This window comes from Anolis carolinensis, chromosome 2 (genome assembly GCF_035594765.1).
Source record: "Anolis carolinensis isolate JA03-04 chromosome 2, rAnoCar3.1.pri, whole genome shotgun sequence".
NCBI lineage: Eukaryota > Metazoa > Chordata > Lepidosauria > Squamata > Dactyloidae > Anolis > Anolis carolinensis.
This window is the reverse complement of record NC_085842.1, coordinates 28,510,369-28,531,280: the sequence shown is the minus strand read 5'-3', so window position 1 is coordinate 28,531,280 and position 20,912 is coordinate 28,510,369. Positions and strand designations below refer to the sequence as shown.

The window sequence follows — 20,912 nt, the reverse complement described above, 5'->3', positions numbered from 1 at the left end:
TTCCAAAAGTTGTTCATGTGGGTGGCTATGATAGAGACATCTTGGCTTTCTGGTAGTTCAATGTACACAACTTTGTTCCATGTGCAAGATTATTTAAATTATTGTTTAAGTTTACCTTCCGGTATAAAGTGTATATGAGCCATACTGTATTTCTTTGATTCTAAGACACACTTTCCCCCCATATAAACATCTCAAAAACCAGAATGCATCCTAGAATCACAGGATTGATTGATCAATCTGATCTGTCTATGTTTGTGTGTGCATATATATCTTCTTTTCTGTTGGTACAGAAGTTTGTGTGTACTTACAATCAATGGCACCTTAGAATTGTGAAGACATATCGTGAAGACATATCGTGAAGGAACTTCATGTTTAAACTTGGGTTCCATCTCCAAGATATCTCATTATGCATGTCTACTAAAATGCTGGTATTCCAGAATCCAAAACACTTCTGAACTCTAGGATTTTGGATAAGAGGTACTCAACCTGTATTAACCAGGTATATGCTCCACCCCAACTGTGGCTACTTTTATAGCTCTAGGCTGGCTGCATTTTGGCTTAGGACCAACAAAATGCTATATTCTCGGCCCTGCCCCAGCCATCCCATCTGCCCTGGAAGTTGCCGCATCGCAGAACCTGCAAAGCTAAAGAGTTAAGCAAGAGAGGTTAGCCATGCACAGCAAAGACAAGAGGGAATTGAACTGGGGCACAGATGTGATGGAGGAAGAGCAATGGAGACAAACAGCACCCTTGGAGGGAGGGAGGGAAAGAAACGGCAGAAGGCAAAAGGCTCCGATTAGCGTGGACTATGGGTCACCCAGGTCCCCAGCTGCACCACACGGAAGCTTGGCGCCCTCCTTACCATTGGTGTTGATGGGCTTAACCCGGCTGGGTGGCGGGAAAGCAGGCCTTCCCATGGGCTGGGCATAAGTGGCCAGGAAGAGATGATAAGCCGGGTTGCTGAGCAGCAGAGCTGTCGGGAGAATGGGGAGGGTGGGAGGAGAAGACAAACGGACGGATGAGGAACAGACGGGTGGACGGACAGAGAGACGCACACGCAGGGGAAGGCATGACACAGAGAAGAGGCAGCGCTTTAGGGATTCCTGCCCCCTGTTAGGCCTCTTGTCCCAAACAGAGCAGCCAAAGACACAGACACCACATGACACACAGTATAAAATGATGGACACACCCCATCATTAGCACCTCAGACAGAAGGAAGGCACTCTTGAGTCTCGGTTATTAAAGATCACCTGCCCCGACTCACTAAGCCCTCTCTTTATGAAGGGATCCTCAGGAATTTCATCTTCATTGTCTCATTCCTCCTTCCAGGGTGCATCTATACTAAAGAAGTAATGCAGTTTGACACCACTTTAAGTGCCATGGCCCGGTGCCATAGATCATGGAAATGTAGTTTGGTGAGACACCAGTACTCTTTGGCAAAGAAGGCTAAAGGCCTTGTAAAACAACAGCTTCTATTATTCCACTCAGCCATGGTAGCTAAAGCAGTGTCAAACAGCATTAATTCTACAGTGTACATGCAACTCCAGTTTCCAAACCAGACACAACACATTAAGAAGGACATTGACGGACTATAACACATATAGAAAAGTGACCAGAATGAGGAGTGATCTGGAAACCAAGTCCTATGTTCAGAAAAGTGTAAGGGCTCATTGAAAGTGCCAGTTATATGTACCATGGATTTAAAAATTTAGGAGAGATCAGGGATGGCTAAAGAGCTCACAGGTTCAATCCTTGGAATGACTTGTTTTGTCCCATAGTGACCCTGTCAAACTGTAGGCACAGTATGAGAAATAATTTTCTGGGTGGTATCATTTTGAGAACAAGAAGCAACAGACTTCTATATGTATGTCATGGGAATGTTATTGCATTAGCACTCTGAAAGGTGTTGCAGTTAGGCTGGCTATTGAAGGGATGGTTCCCAAAAAGGCATGTATTTCTCTGCATCCATTGTTCATGATCTCATACTACCAAAGTATTCCATGTTTGCAAAACATTATGAGGACATCTATAGAATGAATGCAGTTTGACACCACTGCCATAGCTAAATGCTATGGAATACTAAGACTTTTAATTTGCTGAGGTACCAAAACTATTTGACAGAGAAAGCTTGGAAAACCACAGCTCCCATGATTTCATAGCATTGAGTCAAGTGGAGTCAAACTGCATGAATTCTACAGTGTAGATACATCCCCAATCATCTGTGAAAGATCTCACTTGTTCTAGCCCCTTAGATTAGAATTTCCATGGACAGAGTTGTTGTTGTTGTTGTTATTGTTGTTGTTGTGTGCCTTCATACTGTTTCCAATTTATGGCAACCCTAATGGCAAACCTATCACATGGGGCAGAGAGTATATGACTCACCCAAGGTCACCCAGTAAGTTTCCACAGCCAAATGGGGAATCAAACTTTGGTCTCCAGAATCACAATCCAACATTCAAATCACTACTATACTACGCTGGCTCTTGTTTACTACTGTTGTTTGTTTCCAACCCACTCTGATTCTATTCACTTTCTGACTTTTTGACAGTTTCACTTTCCGTCCCTCGTTCCTTCATTTGAGCTCGTTCCTTCACCACTGGCATCCTCACCAGAGTTCTCAGTGCTGTGTGGCAAGTCTGGCAGTTTCATGCGTGCCCTGTTGGGCTCCTGGTATTCGGTGTCTCCCGAGTGGATGCGCTCATAGCGGTTGGAGTGTCTGTGGGAACCCATTGTGTTGTTGATGACAATGGTGTCGCTCGGCGCAGAGAGGTGAACGGTAAGATCATCATCAGAGATTCGGCGTTGAGCCTACAAAGGAGAGTCAATGACAAGAGAGACAGTGACAAACAAGTTCCAAGATCATGTTTCAAAATCAAGGCCTATGGGGCAAATCCAGCCTGACATGCCATTTTATGCCACTTTCCAGATTCTGGACTACAACTGCTGTCTTCCCCAATATTAGGCATCGCAACTAGAGCTGATGGAAGTTGTGATACAGTAACATCTGGATGGCTGGAGTTTCTTCTATTTAGTCAGAGTACTAGGATTTGAATTTAGATACAAAGCTTGTGGATAGGATATCCAACTATAAAATGTCCTTTAACCTATCTACAACCTCAGAGCCACAAGTGTTGTGGGGTGCAATTACATATAGCCGATAATCCAAAGACTTGTCATTCAGTAACATCTGGGGAATCAAACTAAACTAAAAAACTAAAGACATGGTACTGAATATCGTTAAACAATATATTATGTACAATAAATGAATGTAAATTCCAGATAAGCAGTTAGAAATCACAATCAAACTGTTGTATTGACAGTATGATACATAGTAGTTGTATTCACAAGGTAGTAAATTTCCTTGTTTATTTCCTTAATTCTTCCTGAAGGATTACCTGAAACTATAGATACAACTGAACCATTCCCTTCTCTGAGTTGAGTGGTGAAAGATAAGAGTGTAGTTCTTCCTGGGACAACCTAAAAGAAGTACAGTATTGTACTTTTATTTTTATCAAGAAATGAATCCTCCCCTTCTTTGAACAGAATAATGAGAGGCGTTCCTGAATGCCTGACAGGAAAATGGCAACTTGTAGCCAAGAGCTCTTGGTTCCCTGAGACACTTTCGTCTTTAACGAAATGACCTTCACTTTATTCATAGATTATATCAAAATCCATCATTTGAGGCTCCAAACCTGCCCTCGGCTTATACATGATTATATATGGTAATAATTGAAGAAGAAAGATGTTTCCCTACCAACAGACATGTGGCTAAGAAACACAGTTTTCATCATAGGGAACTGGCTATGAATGTCTAAGTTGCCCACAGTCAAATAGCATTGCAGCATTTTTGCTCTAGCCCAGCCTCACTTACCTTCCCCAGAATCTTTTGCCAGTATTGTCGCCAAAGGATGAGAAATATCACAACCAGCAGAAGTAGGATGATGGCTACCAGGCACCCAATCAGGATGGCGGTATTGCTGTTGTCGTCCTTTGCAATGGGTTGGCCTGATTTTGGTCCCTCTTGGCCCTCGAGGTCTTAAGAGGGGAAGAAATAATAGAAAAATAAAGTCCTAATTAAGCTTTTGGAAAAAGATTGTACTCTGAAGTATTGAGTGAGACCCCATTTACACTGCAGTTCAATGCAGTTAAACTGTATTATGAAACTGTTATTATATGGAAGTGTAGATGGGGCCTGAGATTCGGGGCTTATACAAACTTTGCGGGATACACACCTTGGATTGTAAGATTTGGGGTGATGCCAGCTTTCTCATTCAATGCCGATCCTAGGGCTGGGGAGAGTGGAGTGCCATGGCCTGATGCCCGAGGTTGAGCCACTACTGGGGGACGGGGACTCGATGCTGAGAGAGTGGGATCATTCACAATGTCTGGAAGGTGAGACAACAAAAAAAGATGAAGGAGAAAGCAACAGGAAAATCATGTGGAAAGCATGTTAGGAAAGCAGCAAGCAAAGCAAGCATGGATTTGCAAGGGTGGTTGCTCTATTAGTGCAGAAATAAATCAACTCCAGTTGCCCATTCACACAACAGGATTACTGTATAGTCAACCCTCCACATTTGCAGGTTTGGCTTTTGAGAATCTGATTATTCATAGGCTTGATCAACATGTTCTCTCTAAGAATCTCTAGGTCCTCAAGAGCAGTGGTTCCCAACATTTTTAGCCATGTTCCACGTAAGAATCTCAAAAATCCTAATGTCCCCACCTCCCCCCCCCCCCCCCCGCAACTGTGACATATAATTCTTACTGTTTAAAAAGTGAACTGTTCAGGTGAAGTATGTCTAAAAGGCCATTAACTTGGAAGCTGGCTATAGAACCATGCTGGAGAACCTAGAGAGGTGTAATTCAAATTCATGGTTTTTCCCTTTTGTGGGAGCCCCATCCACATAACTCTGTTAATTGTGGAGGATTGTAATGCATTCTCTATGGCAGTGGTTCCCAACCTTTTTTTGACCAGGGACTACTTTGACCAGGGAACACTCTCCAACATTAGTACCAAAAGGGTTGCGAATCAGCTTTTGGTCAACTTTAGATTTGGTTTGGTTATCTGGGGTGCTGATTCAGAAAACTGCATTGGATAGACCACATCAGCTCTAGTTTCTCATACAGAACATATGCCATCCAGTAGTCGCTATCTGCTCACCCACAGAAAACCATATTTAATCATCTAGAGCTCATGTGGTCTATCCAATGAAATATTCTGAATCGGCACCCCAAATAACTCCAAGAACAGGCTCTGGTGCCAATTTTTCCCAAATGTCTCATAGACCTTATTTTACTTCTGGCCCACAGATTAAGAACCACTGCTCTATAGGGATGGAAACTGTTTAGAAACTACAGCAAATCCAAATGCTGCAGCCAGATTACTGACCGGGGCAGGAATAATAAAACCCTCTTGCAAAACAGCTCCACTAGTTGTGGGACTCTGTGAAATATAATCTGGTGATGCACTGGAGCTCTTTAGTTGACAATTCTAAATGCTCTTCCAAAAACTAACAATCCCAGGATTGTACAAGGCAGAATTATAATAGTTAAAGTGGAATGATAGTGGGTTGCTGTGAGTTTTCCAGGCTGTATGGCCATGTTCCAGAAGCATTCTCTCTGGAACATGGCCATACAGCCCGGAAAACTCACAGCAACACAGTGATTCAGACCATAAAAGCCTTTGACAACACATGGAATGATAGTGGTATAATTCTGTTGTGTGCTTGGCCTCAAGTTTTTGTCCAACTTTTGAAGAAGCTATTCAAGATGCTAAATATAACTGAATTTAATCTGAAGACCACTTCTTTAAAGTTTGGATTAAAACCCAGAAGCCTCTTTAGGAGACTGCCAACTGTTATCATGGCTGTGGAGAAAGAGAATATCAAAATGAAGGAACACTGGCTCACCTGAGAGGAAGGCTATTTCACTGAAGAGCATCCACTCGCCAGCGAAATGAAAATGGCACTGGACAAACAGTCCCAGGCGTCCTTCCAGGGGCACCGTGAGGATGCGAGCGCTGGGGTTCCTGACATCCACTGCAAGCTGTTGTGAGACAGGGACAGGTTCCCAGGCTGTGGCCAGGCTGCGCTTAAAGAGGCAGTCCACCTTCCGGAAGATGCTCACCCCGTGCGTATGCATGTTGTTGCAGTGAACCTGGAGAGGACACAATGGCACAGGAAGCATGAATAGGGGAGAGTAGCATACAGGAGACACACGAGAGCTCCTTTCTCTACAATTCTGATCTAGTTGAAAAAAACATTCAAAAGAAGAACAGAGGCACTAGATAAAGAGCAGAGCTGGGATACTGTGAATTTGTTGGCTATATGGCCATGTTCTAACAGCATTCCCTCCTGACGTTTCCCCTACATCTGTGGCTGGCATCTCCAGAGGTTTTGTTGACAATGAAGCAAGTGGAGTGTACATATATCTGTGGAATGTCCAGGGTGGGAAAGAACTCTTGTATGTTTAAAGAAAGTGTGAATGTTTCAATTAGCAAGCTTGAATTAGCATTTAAGTAACCATTAAGCTGCAAAGTCAATCAGTGAGGGTATCTGCATAGAGGGAGCCTGGCCTTTGTTGACTGGAAACATCCTGTTTGGGTGGCGTTAACTGGCCCTTGATTGTTAACTGTCTGGAGTTCTCCTGTTTCTGAGTGGTGTTCCTTATTTACTGTCTTGATTCTGGTGTTCAGAACTCTTTAAGCAAGTGAGGGACTTCCTTAAAGCCATTCAATGGTGTATGTCCAAAAATGAAGAATATCTATCTACAATCAGCCCTCCACGTTGACTGGGGTCATGGAAGTACAATCCTTGCAAAAGTGAAAAATCCTCAAATAAAACCAAACACTTACTTCTAACCTGACAGAACACCTCTCTAAGAATCTCTAGGTTGTCTAGCATGACTCTATGGTCTGCCAAAACTGATCATAGAATTGCACTGGAGGACAAAGGAGTTTCTAGAGATATATTGTCTCTAAAATATCCTGAAACATTAAGCAGAAGTTGACCAGAGTGTCACACTGGAAGGCCTGGAAAGACCTAAAAATTCCTAAATCGAAACATTTTCATCAAATCCACAAATAATGGAATTCATAAAAGTGGAAAGTTAACTGTGTCTGTCTATCTGTCTGTACATCTATCTATCTATCTTATCTAGCTATTTTCACATGGATGTTATTGTTTGTTTGTTTGTTTGTGTGATGACTCATGGGCCTTGTAGTCCTGCTCATGACATTGTGATGCCTGATGAAGAAGAAAACTTGGGTTTTTTACCTTCCCAGTCAGAACTGGAATCTTCTCAGCAAGATCTTTCCCAGGCAGATCTGGGAACCTTGCACCTGCAAGAAAGTTGTGCCCCAGAAGTATGTCAAACAAACCCTGAGCCTACATCTCCTGTGTTCTCTCGCCATGAATTTTGTAAACAACAGAGAGGTTTGGAAGCAGCCTCGCGCAGGAGTGCTAGAATAACAGCTAAGAATTTAGCCAATTAAGCCTGCTTTTCGTGAGAATCTTTAAGGAGTCAAACATCTGGCCTCAGAGTTTAGCTTTCGTTTCTGGTTCCCAGAGAACTGCTTCGGCGGGAAAGTTAGACTCTATATAGGTGTTTTACCCGCGAAGTAACTTTGCGGAGTCAATTCGTCAGCCTCCGGAGCGAGTTGTGTCTGGACAGCGCGCTCCGTTTCAAGCCTCGTTCCTGCTCAAGCCTTGTCCTTGTTTCCAGCCTTCGCTCCTGTTTCCCAGCCTTTGTTTACCTACGGATCTTGCCTTGTTTCCCAGGACTAAACCTTGCCTTGTTTCACGGATTTTACCAAGTTATTCCACGGACCTTGTTCTTGTTCCTTGCTACCTTGTTCCACGATTCAAGCCTTGTTTCAAGTATCAAGTTATTTCCTAGCCTTGTTCAAGTTCATGGACTAAAGGACCTTGCCATCTCCCCTCACTTTGCCTGGCAAAGTGAGTGTTTCGGTTATTGGATTACAACTTTGGACCTTAATATTTCATATTGGACATTGCTTTTTTGAACTAATTTTGACCTTTCCTGAAAGGTCTAATTCTGGACTATTTTCTACACTTGTTTTTATTAACTTTATATATTCCTTCAATAAAGATATTAGATAGATTCTGGCCTCTGTGTATGGTTATTGGTGCCTTGCAGCCTGGGTCCTGACAGTTTGACTCCGCCACCCTAAGCACCAATTAACCTCGGCCAGTATGTCTACCGGAGCCGGACCTGGACCGGGCGGCCAGCCGATTACCTACACCATCGACAAGGATGAGGTGGACCGAATCCGTGATAAGCTCAATGCACAGGATGGGGAAATAAAGGGTTTGAAGGAACGCGGAATCCGTCTTCCGGCCATGGCGTTGCCAACCAAGTTTACTGGAGAAGCTTCTAAGGTTCATGTTTTCCGTCGCCAATGTCAAGCTTATCTAGAGGCCCGTGCTGCCGAGTTTCCCCAAGAAGACATCAAAGTGGCGTGGGTCTACAGTCTTCTAGACGGGCCAGCGGCCAACTGGGCGACGGCACTGTTCGACCAAGCCTCTCCACACCTAAGATCAGCGCAACGCTTCTTGGACCACCTTAAGGAGACTTGGGGAATCGAGGACAATTTGGAGGCAGCCGGTCACAAACTCCGCCGCCTTTTCCAAGGAGACAGACCCATGTCTCAGTACATAGCCGAGTTCCGAGTGCTGGCCCACAACACCGTCTGGAATGATGTAGCCCTTAGAGGACAATTCCGGGAGGGTCTCAACATCGAAATGCTGGAGGAAATCTCCAAGGTGGATCCTCCCCAGACCCTCGAAGCACTCATTGATCAATGTTTACGGGCTGAAGTCATGATTGCCAACAGGAAACAGTGGGTTCGAGGCCAGAGCGGTAGAGCTGGGGCAAAACCCCCCGCTCCCGCCAGCGTTCAGCCACGTCCAGTGTGGAGACCCCCACCACCAACCCCATACCCCAGAGGAAGCGAGGAGGTACCGATGCAGTTGGGCAACGTGCGTCCCAGACTAGATGCCGCCGAGAAGGCCCGTCGTCAACGCTTAAACCTCTGTTGGTACTGCGGGAACGGGGGCCACTTCGCCAGGGAGTGCCCAGCCAAAGGGAAGCCCGCCGCCCGTCTTGCGGCGGCGTCCTCCACGGAGACGAAGGCGTCTGAGGCGGCTGGCACACAGCCGGCGGGGGAAGCCAACGACCGGGCGTAGAGAGGCTCGCCAACCCGGTCAAAAAACCCATTCAAGAGCCGCCAACCGGGGTCCTGTTCCTTCTAGTGGTCACCTTATGGTCAGCAAAAAAGGGACCCGTCATGATCCACGCCATGATAGACTCCGGAGCCACCAACAATTTCATTGATAGAGAGTATGCCGACTCTCTGGGATTACAATATCATGACTTCAAGAATGCCCGTGTGGTGCAAGCCATAGACGGCCGCCCCCTCAAGACGGGCCCCGTAAGCCAGTGGTCGGAACCCACCAGGATGTGGATAAGAGAACATATGGAAGAGATTTCCTTCTTTGTTACTGAGGTTCCCCATTTCCCTGTGATTTTGGGGATTCCATGGCTGACACTTCACGACCCAAGCATCTCCTGGTCCAACAGGGAGCTGCAGTTCGCTTCAAAGTACTGCCAAAACCATTGCCTCGTAGCCAAGGTCTGCCATACCACAGACACCGAGCCCATTATCACCTTGCCAAAGAAGTACTCCGAGTATTGGGATGTATTCAATGAAAAAGAAGCCGAGAGACTACCCCCACATAGACCTTATGACTGTGCCATTGACTTGGTGGAGAGGGCCCCGATCCCGCGAGGGCATCTCTACTCCCTGACTGAACCGGAGCAAGAAGCTCTCAGGGAGTTCATAGAGACAAACCTTCGCAAGGGATTCATCAGACCCTCTCAATCCCCAGCCGCCTCCCCGGTGATGTTTGTGAAAAAGAAGTCAGGAGACTTACGCTTGGTGGTGGACTATAGAGCATTGAACAATATCACAAAGCGAAACAGCTATCCCCTGCCTTTAATCTCGGACCTTCTAGACCGACTTCGAGGAGCCAAGGTCTACACCAAGCTGGATCTTCGGGGGGCTTATAATCTAGTTCGCATCAGAGAAGGGGACGAGTGGAAGACCGCCTTCCAGACTAAATTCGGATTATTTGAGTCCCGAGTTATGAATTATGGATTATGCGGAGCTCCCGCAACGTTCCAGCATTTTGTCAATGACATCTTTCAGGATTATCTAGATCGGTTCTTGATAATCTACCTCGACGATTTTTTGGTGTTTTCTAGATCACAATCAGAGCATGAGAACCACGTCAAAATGGTGTTACAACGATTGCGGGATCATGGGCTCTATGCCAAGCTGGAAAAATGCGCTTTTGATCTACAAGAGGTAGATTTCCTGGGGTACCGCATCTCGCCTCTAGGGCTCTCCATGGACCCGGCAAAGGTTTCAGCAGTATTGGAATGGCGGGCGCCAACCAACAAGAAAGAGGTGCAGCGTTTCTTGGGGTTCGCGAACTATTACCGCAAGTTCATTCCAGATTTTGCCCGCTGGTCTGACCCAATCATCAGCTGCATCCGTGGGAAACAGCCCTTCCGCTGGACAGATCAAGCAGAGAAAGGGTTCCAGCAACTAAAGAAATTATTCACGTCCCAGCCAATTCTTCAGCACCCAGATCCTGAAACCCTTTTTGTTGTGCAAGCAGACGCCTCTGATGTGGCAATTGGGGCTGTACTCCTACAACCGGTGGGAGATCACCTTCATCCTTGTGCCTTTTATTCCCGTCAACTAACAGCACCAGAGAGAAATTACACCATCTGGGAAAAGGAACTATTGGCCATAAAGGCAGCCTTTGAAACTTGGAGACATTGGCTAGAAGGGGCCAAATTTCCCATTGAAGTCCATACTGATCATCGGAATCTAGAGCATCTAAGAACCGCCCGCAAACTAAATCAGAGGCAACAACGTTGGGCTTTATTCTTTGAACGTTTTAACTTCCAGATTCATTATGTAACCCCAGCTCAAACCAAGCAAGCAGACGCCCTGTCACGTAAACCGGAATACGCTGCAGGACGCAAGGAGACCTTTGAATCCCAACTATTACAACCCGAGAACTTTCCCACGCTCACAGTGGGGAACACCAAATCCACTCTCATTGATTCAACTTCTCCTACTCTTGGACCCCTCTGTGCTCAAGAAATCAGGGCTAGTCAGCAAGCAGATGCCTGGGCGCAAGACCAACTCCGTCAAGGATTGCAATTTCCCTTCTCACTTAAGGATGGACTGCTTTGCTATAGAAATCATGTTTATATCCCACCAGGGCAGGGCAGGGAAAAAGCACTTCGTCTGTGTCATGACTGCAAGCCAGCAGGGCATTTCGGACTATTTAAAACCATGCATTTGATCCTAAGAGATTTCTGGTGGCCCAAGATCCGCAAGGATGTGGAAAAATATGTCAACACCTGCCCAGTATGCCAGCGCTCCAAGACAAGACGGGAGAAGCCCTCAGGGCTTCTGCATCCCCTTCCTACTCCATCTCGCCCATGGGAAATAATCTCTGCGGATTTTATCACTGACCTACCACCTTCCTGTGGATTCACCACGATCCTAGTGGTGGTGGACCTTTTCACCAAGTTAGCCCATTTCATTCCCTGTGAAGGCCTTCCCACGGCCAAAGAGACGGCAGATCTATTCCTCCAACATGTTTTCAGATTACATGGATTGCCCAAGAGTCTGGTCACAGACCGTGGATCTCAATTCACCTCTCGTTTCTGGAAGGCACTACAAAAACTATTGGGCATAGACTCTCGTTTATCTTCAGCTCATCATCCTCAAACAGATGGGCAAACGGAGCGCACCAATGCCACTTTGGAACAGTACCTTCGCTGTTATGTAAACTACCAACAGGATAATTGGGCTTCCCTGTTACCACTGTCGGAGTTTGCCTACAACAATGGAGTTCAAGCTTCTACAAAAGAAACGCCGTTCTTTGCAAACTACGGCTTCCATCCACGTTTCTTTCCCCCTGTCATTGAAACTTCAGAAGTCCCCGCAGCAGAGGATTGGCTGCAGGAACTCACAGCGGTGCAACAACTTTTGCTCCAACAACTAGACCAAGCCAAGGAGGACTATAAACGTCACGCGGACAAACATCGCCAACCGGGCCCCGAAATCAAGGTAGGAGATCGGGTTTTTCTGTCCACTCGCTTTTTGCCCTCCCATCGCCCTTGCCGGAAGTTAGATGCCCGTTTCATTGGCCCCTATCCTGTGGTGGCGCAATTAAACCCCGTGACTTTCAAACTCCAACTTCCGCGTTCAATGCGCATTCACCCAGTGTTTCACCGCTCCCTGCTCCTTCCGGCGGATGGTGTGCGTCCTGATACAGACCAACCGGCCCCCCCTCCTGTTTTGATGAATGGGGAGGAGGAGTTCGAGGTTGAGGACATTTTGGATTCTCGCTTTCACCGCCGCCGCCTGCAATATCTCATTGACTGGGTGGGTTTTGGCCCTGAGGAACGCTCTTGGGAAGACGCCTCCACAGTCCATGCTCCTGATCTGACCCGTCGCTTTCATCAGACCTATCCCGCCAAGCCACGACCTCGCGCCTTGGGGAGAGTGTCCCAGTTTGGGAGGGGGCTTGAGGAGGGGGATAGTGTGATGACTCATGGGCCTTGTAGTCCTGCTCATGACATTGTGATGCCTGATGAAGAAGAAAACTTGGGTTTTTTACCTTCCCAGTCAGAACTGGAATCTTCTCAGCAAGATCTTTCCCAGGCAGATCTGGGAACCTTGCACCTGCAAGAAAGTTGTGCCCCAGAAGTATGTCAAACAAACCCTGAGCCTACATCTCCTGTGTTCTCTCGCCATGAATTTTGTAAACAACAGAGAGGTTTGGAAGCAGCCTCGCGCAGGAGTGCTAGAATAACAGCTAAGAATTTAGCCAATTAAGCCTGCTTTTCGTGAGAATCTTTAAGGAGTCAAACATCTGGCCTCAGAGTTTAGCTTTCGTTTCTGGTTCCCAGAGAACTGCTTCGGCGGGAAAGTTAGACTCTATATAGGTGTTTTACCCGCGAAGTAACTTTGCGGAGTCAATTCGTCAGCCTCCGGAGCGAGTTGTGTCTGGACAGCGCGCTCCGTTTCAAGCCTCGTTCCTGCTCAAGCCTTGTCCTTGTTTCCAGCCTTCGCTCCTGTTTCCCAGCCTTTGTTTACCTACGGATCTTGCCTTGTTTCCCAGGACTAAACCTTGCCTTGTTTCACGGATTTTACCAAGTTATTCCACGGACCTTGTTCTTGTTCCTTGCTACCTTGTTCCACGATTCAAGCCTTGTTTCAAGTATCAAGTTATTTCCTAGCCTTGTTCAAGTTCATGGACTAAAGGACCTTGCCATCTCCCCTCACTTTGCCTGGCAAAGTGAGTGTTTCGGTTATTGGATTACAACTTTGGACCTTAATATTTCATATTGGACATTGCTTTTTTGAACTAATTTTGACCTTTCCTGAAAGGTCTAATTCTGGACTATTTTCTACACTTGTTTTTATTAACTTTATATATTCCTTCAATAAAGATATTAGATAGATTCTGGCCTCTGTGTATGGTTATTGGTGCCTTGCAGCCTGGGTCCTGACAGTTTGTTTGTTTACAGCATTTATATTTCATCCTTTTCACCCCGAAGGGGACTCAGGATGGATCACAGAACACATATACAGCAAACATTCAATGCCATTATACACAGATAGGACAGATAACAGATAGAGGTATATAGATATTTCCCATCTTCGGCATCCTAGTGGTTGTGCTGGATTCCGGCCGCTGGGGGGGGGCGTGGTGTCACTCCATCCTCCATGTTGAAAAGCCCTGTTCATAGACTTTCTCCTTTTTTTGATTGCCGGCATTTTTCTGGTATTTCCTTTATGATGCAATTAAAATATCTCCCCTCTTCAGCCATACCTATTTATCTACTCACAGCTGTTTTCAAACTGCTATGTGGGCAATGAGCTGGTCTGAAGGTTGGGCACTCACCCCAACCCGGGCTTCAAACTGCCAATCTTTCGATTGGTAAAATATATTGCAGCTGGTGGTTAACCTGCTGTGCTAAAGCCCGGCCCATCTGAATGCTCAAATGTTTGGAAATTGCTCTTCTCACAGTCCTAGAAATACAGTCATCCCCCACATTTGCTGTAGTCAGGGGCACAGGGCCCCTGTGAAAGTGAAAATATATAAATAAAAATCTGCTAATTTTTTTTTTGTCTAAGAGGATCACCTTTTTAGGAATCTTTAGGTTTGGTCAACTTTTGGACATCTGACAAAAGTTGAACCAAGAGCTGCACTGAAGGACCTAAAGATTCCCAAGAAGAACATCTTAATAAATTAATACTAGTCATTGACTGAAATAAAATATTAATTTATTAATTCATTCATCTTACTAAATTCCATGAATTTAGTAAGATGAATTTCCAAAAGTCACACCTGCAGATTCAAAGGGTTATCTGCAACCTTCTTTATAAGCTGAACCTATTGATTCATTTCCTTCTCCCAACATCGACTTCATTTGACTTCAGCTTCTTGTGACAGGGCTGGTTCTTCATTTCTGCCATCCCATTTATGTCCAAACAAATCTGTCAAAAAAAGTTCAACTCTGTGCTGTATTACCTTCATGTAAGTAAAGGCTCTGAGTTGATCGAACTCAAACTCCATCTCGATGAAGCCACCAGGGAAAGAGCTGTTCCTCCAGCCCACGTAGTCGTATCCTGGCCAAACACGTAGCTCCTTGGTTTGGGTGAAATCGTCCAGGCCTACCACCCCATCGGTCAACTGGCCAAGACCCCCAAAATGCAACCTGTGTTTGGAATAAAGGCTTAGTTAACAAGCAGATCAGCAAGGAAGAAGGATGGATCTCATTAGCCTTTCACTGGTGAATCAAGAAGGCATGTCCTGCAGATGTTATCCCAACTCATTCCAGACAAAGGGGACGTTTCTATGGACGGATCCCATGAAGCTAAAGTAGTTTGAAAAAGGTGACATTTCTACTGTTAGGGAAGTCAGCCACATTATTGCTACTGCTGTCAAAGTTATGTTGCCACTGAAAGCCAGTGGTTTCAGTGGCTTTGTATCAGGTACAGGCAAACTTTGGCCCTCCAGGTGTTTTGGACCTCAACTCCCAAAACACTTGGAGGGCCAAAGTTTGCCCATACCTGCTTTATATGTAATTGATGGTAATATGTTAAAACCCCTGTGCTCCTCTGAATTATAAAAATCTACTGGTGGAATAAAGCATCTCATTCCTTTTCAAGAGAGAGGAAAAAGGAAAAGGAACCTGTCTCATTGTTTCTATCAGTCAGATAGATACAAAAACAGCTCTTTGCAATCCACAGGCCACATGTTAGCTAGCCTTGGTTTCCAGGCCTGGAACTGTATGAGAAGGTCTGATTGGGTGGGCAGGGTGGAGGTGATAATCCAGAGAAAAGATAAATGCAAACAGAAATTGTTATACATTTTACTCCTCCAATGGTGAATACAGAGGGTGCTGGGTAATTGAAGTTTGTTACTTCAATTTTGGAGAGTTCACTGAGCCTGAAATAGTGTCTTGTCTGAGATGATATGTTGGGGTTCAGCAGCAAGATGCTGGGGATTCCTTGCAGGATGAGGGGGATGATGGGTTTCCCATGGATGAGTCTGTGTGTGAGCAGGGTGATTTGCACGGCTCAGATCAGAGCGAAAGAGAAGTGCTGGTAAGTGCATAGGAGTGAGAGGATGTTTGGGATTTCAATGTCAGAAAAAAAGTCTGTTTCTCTTGGGAATCGGCCTTCAAGGCCTCCTGCAGGTGCAGATGAGGAGTTTGGGGAGTTTACCCATGATATCAGATTAGGCCTCTGCATGGAGGGAGTCAAGGATAGATTAATTAGGTGCCCGGGCTTAAATTAAGTGATGTTTACTGAGTGTTGTCTCCAGAGCAGACGTTGCCATAGACTCACGTTCATGTTCCAGCTCTCCTGATCATGCTTTAAGTCTCTTGTGTTTGCCTTGTTCCTGAATGAGTTTTAGCCTTGGAAAATTCCTGTTTTTATGCCTATGGATTTATGTCTATGTTCTTGACTTCCTGGATTTTCATGGATTATTGATCTTTTGTATCTATGGACTACTGCCATTGCATAGCACATTTTCTGCTGCCTTTTGGGAAATGTCCTTTTCCCCCTTTTGTACAGGCTATGTAAATAAACTGCTATAGTTAGTAACTACTGGACTCTGTGTGGTGCTGGGGGGAAAGGTGTTCTAAACATAGAGTGCAACATGATACCTCTTAAACTTTGCAACTATTCATTTCCCATATGAGACTGAGGAGATAAAGATATGTAATCTTTTGTGGCAACAGACAACAAGATGTCCATTTACTAGGCTACAATGTGATCGTTGAGTCAATATGCAGCTACTACCAAGAGGTATTCAAGTGGAATACTCTGCCTCACATTATGTGAAGTCTCCTTCTTTGGAGGTTTTTACATAGACACCGAATGGCCATTTATTGGGAGTGCTCTGTTTGTGCATTTCTGCATGGCAGAAAAGGTTTGAAATGGATAGCCCTTGTGCTCTCTTCCAACTCTATAATTCTACGAACTACTATCATCATCTAAACTTGTTCAATGAAGCTAAAGATTCCAGTACAAATATTCATGTTCAGAGACAGAATGCAACAACAGGTCCACTCACTCACTTGTGGACGCTGTGCCCGTCATAGGTGGAGTCATTCAGGTAGACGGGTTCAGGGACAAGAGGCATGACTTGGCCTAGTGGAGCGGTGTATGACTGAAGGCCGTCTGTGAGTGAAGATGAAGAGACACATAACACAATTAACAGAAAAGCTTCACCTGGGAAACTGCAATAGATAAAATCCTTAAGTATGGCAAAGGTATTTTGGTATATGGAGATAAAAACACAAAAGTTATCCAGGTCAAACATTAGCCAATAAAACTGGAACTTCAAAACTGCCTTGTGCTGAGTCAAAATCACTGGGTCCTTAAGCCTAGCTTCATCCCAACCGTGGTTCTTCAGGATCTTGGGACAAAGTGCTTTCCCACCATATATAAACTGATCTTTTTGAACTGCAGAAACCAGGGATTGAACTGGGCAACTTTTGCTTGTAAAGTGTTGCTCTGACACTGAGCTATAACCTCACATCCAATGCAGATATGGAGCAGGCATAATGCAATTCTCGGTGTAAACTGGGAACAACTTTATTCAGTAACTATACCAACAAACTCAATACTTTAAAGACTAAGAAAATAAGGACAGAAAACCGCTGGCTCAGTATAAATCTTATGCTGAATTATGCATTCCTGCATAGCAGAAAAGGCCTGGAGTGAATGGTCTTTGTGGTCTTGCCCAGCTTAATGATTTCATGCTGGTTAAGAAAGTTCAACCATGATTTGGTGTGACATATGAACTGGCCAAATGCAGTTTGCAGCTGGCTGGACTACAGAAACCTTTGGAAAATACCCACCAGGCCAAATCAAGCTCACCCAGTTCCCCACATATCACACCAAAAATAACAATTTCTCATTTCACAAGAGCCTTTTAGGCTTCCCAAGATGTCCCAGATCAGCATATCATTTCTGTTTGCTCTGACACACTTCAAAAAGTAGAGCACGAAAGCCAGCCACTGTTTTTCTTTTACGCAAATTTCCCTGAGGATGGATGCAGGCACTTGCGGCATTAATGGAAATAAGGATAGTCCAGGAGCATTTTATTTTGTTTTGAGATATACCAGCCTTCCAGTTTTTACATTTCAGTTTTAAAAGGATTAGAACTCCACTCTAATAATCTCACCATATTGTTTCTACATGTGTCCATAAGAGAGAGCAGCTCACAGAGGAATCAGGAAGAACTGGTCCTGTCTATCATGCCATCATCCACCCATAGTTTAAACCAGTGGTTCTCAACTTGGGGTCCCCAGATGTTTTTGGCTTTCAACTTCCAGAAATCCTAACAGCTGGTAAACTGGCCGGGATTTCTGGGAGTTGTAGGCCAAAAACATCTGGGGACCCCAAGTTGAGAACCACTGGTTTAAATTAAGAGTCCCCAAACTAAGGCCCACAGGTCAGATACAGCCCTCCAAAACCATTTACTCAGTCTCCATCCTAAACTTTAGCCTTAGGGTCATCCCAAGTTTGAAACAACTTAAATGCACACAAAAACAAAAATCCTAATTACTTTGACTAGAATCAGCCAAAAGCAGGCTCACACTTCCCACTAAAATACTGGTAAGTTAATGTTAGTTAAAATTGTTATTCATTTTAAATATTTTATTTACTTCATGTCTTTTTGCAGTACAAACATGGTATGTGCAGTGCACATAGGAATTTGTTCATGTTTTGTTTTTCAAACTGTAGTCTGGCCCACAACAGTCTGAGGGATCGTGAATCGGCCCTCGGCTTAAAATGTTTCAGGACCCCTGGTTTAAACAAACAGTTAAATGTCACCATATTTCTAGGCAAAGATACAAAAGTTGATTGGCTCACCTTTCCAAACACAACCATAGAGCTCCACACGGAGGCAGACACTCATGACGCGGTCTGCACGCGGGAAGAAGCGGACGTATCGGGCAATGACTGGTGGTCCCAGATCCTTCAATACCACGTCCTTTGTGTTTTCGTTACCCGAAATCACCTAAGGGACAGATAATAGCCATGAAGGAGCATAATTTTTCTATCACTTCTTAAGAATCCGTTAAAAACAACTCTAATTTGGGACAAAGGTTTAAACAGGGTGGAGCTCTTTAAAAATTACAGTTTTGTCAGAACACCTGAAAAGTCATCACAGTTTGGAAAACATACATTTTGGGCAATAGCTTCTATAATCCACAGTCAACATGGCCGCTGGCAGATGGATTTTGGAAATGGTATCTAACCTAGTAGCTTAGCCTGGCATGCCAGGAGAACTCTTTTATCTATAAGACACACTGCGTCAGTCCAGACAGAGAGGTAAGCCTATCTTTGGACCAACTTTAAATAGTTGTAGCTAGTTATTTGCAAGCTCTAATTGGAATGATAGTTAATTGTGGAACTAGTTAATTGTGAAAGGAACTTTCCAAGCCCTACTTCAGAAGGCTTGGGAAAGAACCAACAAGGAACAGCCCTAACAGAAGCCCAAAAACCTATCACAGAGTTTTCTTGCCAAGACTGTTTTTGTCATTGCCTTCCACTAAGGCTGAGAATGTTTGGTTTTCTCAAGATTACTGGATCACTGACGTTAGTGACTAAAACACTAGGACCATCAAAGACTGTTGACACTCCTTGTTCCACACCCATTCAGCATATATTGATTCCTCTCAACCATTGGTAGCTATGTCTCTTGGAATGGTTGTTTAGACTTATAAACTATCGTATATACTCGAGTATAAGCCGCCCCGAATATAAGCCGAGGCACCTAATTTTACCACAAAAAAACTGCGAAAACATTGACTCCAGTATAAGCCGAGGGTGGTAAATTTCAGAAATAAAAATAGATACCAATAAAATTACATTAATTGAGGCATCAGTAGGTTAAATGTTTTTGAATTATTTACAATAAAGCTCAAATTTAAGATAAGACTGTCCAACTTTGATCAAATCAGTATTCCCATCTTCTTCAAGGGAGAGCAAGGAGGGAGAGCAAGCCAGTGCAATTAACTGCAATGAATCACTCTGACCAGGAGGTCATGAGTTCGAGCCCCACTCGGAGCCTATGTTTGTTTGTCTTTGTTCTATGTTAAAAGGCATTGAATGTTTGCCTATATGTGTAATGTGATCTGCCCTGAGTCCCCTTCGGGGTGAGAAGGGCGGAATATAAATGCTGTAAATAAATAAATAAATGCAATAATAATAATAATAATAATAATAATAATAATAATAAGATCAGAGTGAAATAATAAATTTATTATTAATAATAATACAAATAGAGTAAAATAAATGTAATACAGTAGAGTCTCACTAATCCAAGCTAAACGGGCCGGCAGAAGCTTGGATAAGCGAATATCTTGGATTATAAGGACTGATCAAGGAAAAGCCTATTAAACATCAAATTAGGTTATGATTTTACAAATTAAGCACCAAAACTTCATGTTATACAACAAATTTGACAGAAAAAGTAGTTTAATACGCAGTAATGTCATGTTGTAATTACTGTATTTATGAATTTAGCACCAAAATATCACAATATATTGGAAACATTGACTACAAAAATGGCTTGGATTATCCAGAGGCTTGGATAAGCGAGGCTTGGATTAGTGAGACTCTACTGTAGTAGCAACAATAATAGAGAAAAATAAGGTATGTAATAATACCAATAATAATAGAGAAAAATAATAAATGTACCATATATTCTTGAGTATGAGCTGACCCAAATATAAGCCAACCTGGATCCTCACCCGAGTATAAGCTGAGGGGGGCTTTTTCAGTCTTAAAAAGAGGGCTGAAAAACTAGGCTTATACTCGAGTATATGCAGTATGTCTCTAATACTCATATATCAATGAAAGAAAAGCCGCCTTTGCTGAATCAGTTCAGTCCTTTGCTTACCTCATTGCCCCACCGGTCCCGCCAAGGCATCCAGCGGTGTCCATCGCGACTGTAGTGGAGCCGGTAAGCGCGGGCAAACTCTTTGCCGTGGCCATTGGCATGGCGCCCCTGGGTCCCCACCAAGGTCAAGAAGTGCAGCCGACGCAAATCGATCTCCAAATACTCAGCATCATTGGGGTAGACAGGTCCTGCAGGGCACCAGGCTCCATCTCCCTCATTCAGTGCTAACCTGGATGGCAAGGAGAGAACGAAAGCTGATAATCACTAACTTTACATAAATAACATGTGCCTGGCCTTTAAACATAACACTTTGATTGTGTGTTCCCAAACAGCAGAAGGTTGGACTCGATGGCTCATGTGGTCTCTTTC

General features: G+C 44.4%; 1 protein-coding gene across 2 annotated transcripts in view; it reads right to left on the bottom strand.

The window, feature by feature from the left end:
• The window catches only part of ddr1 (discoidin domain receptor tyrosine kinase 1), a 79,776-nt gene that overhangs the window by 12,337 nt on the left and 46,527 nt on the right, over nucleotides 1-20,912 (bottom strand). Inside the window, exons 4-12 of one of the 2 annotated variants that reach the window (XM_062973682.1) lie at nucleotides 20,544-20,772; nucleotides 18,509-18,656; nucleotides 16,705-16,807; nucleotides 14,646-14,832; nucleotides 5,907-6,153; nucleotides 4,233-4,385; nucleotides 3,872-4,035; nucleotides 2,610-2,808; nucleotides 863-973 (exon numbers count right to left, since the gene is read on the bottom strand). In XM_062973682.1, the coding sequence (XP_062829752.1) occupies nucleotides 863-973; nucleotides 2,610-2,808; nucleotides 3,872-4,035; nucleotides 4,233-4,385; nucleotides 5,907-6,153; nucleotides 14,646-14,832; nucleotides 16,705-16,807; nucleotides 18,509-18,656; nucleotides 20,544-20,772 (1,541 nt within the window). The remainder of the gene's footprint in view (nucleotides 1-862; nucleotides 974-2,609; nucleotides 2,809-3,871; nucleotides 4,036-4,232; nucleotides 4,386-5,906; nucleotides 6,154-14,645; nucleotides 14,833-16,704; nucleotides 16,808-18,508; nucleotides 18,657-20,543; nucleotides 20,773-20,912) is intronic. The other variant, XM_062973683.1, reaches the window with a different exon arrangement.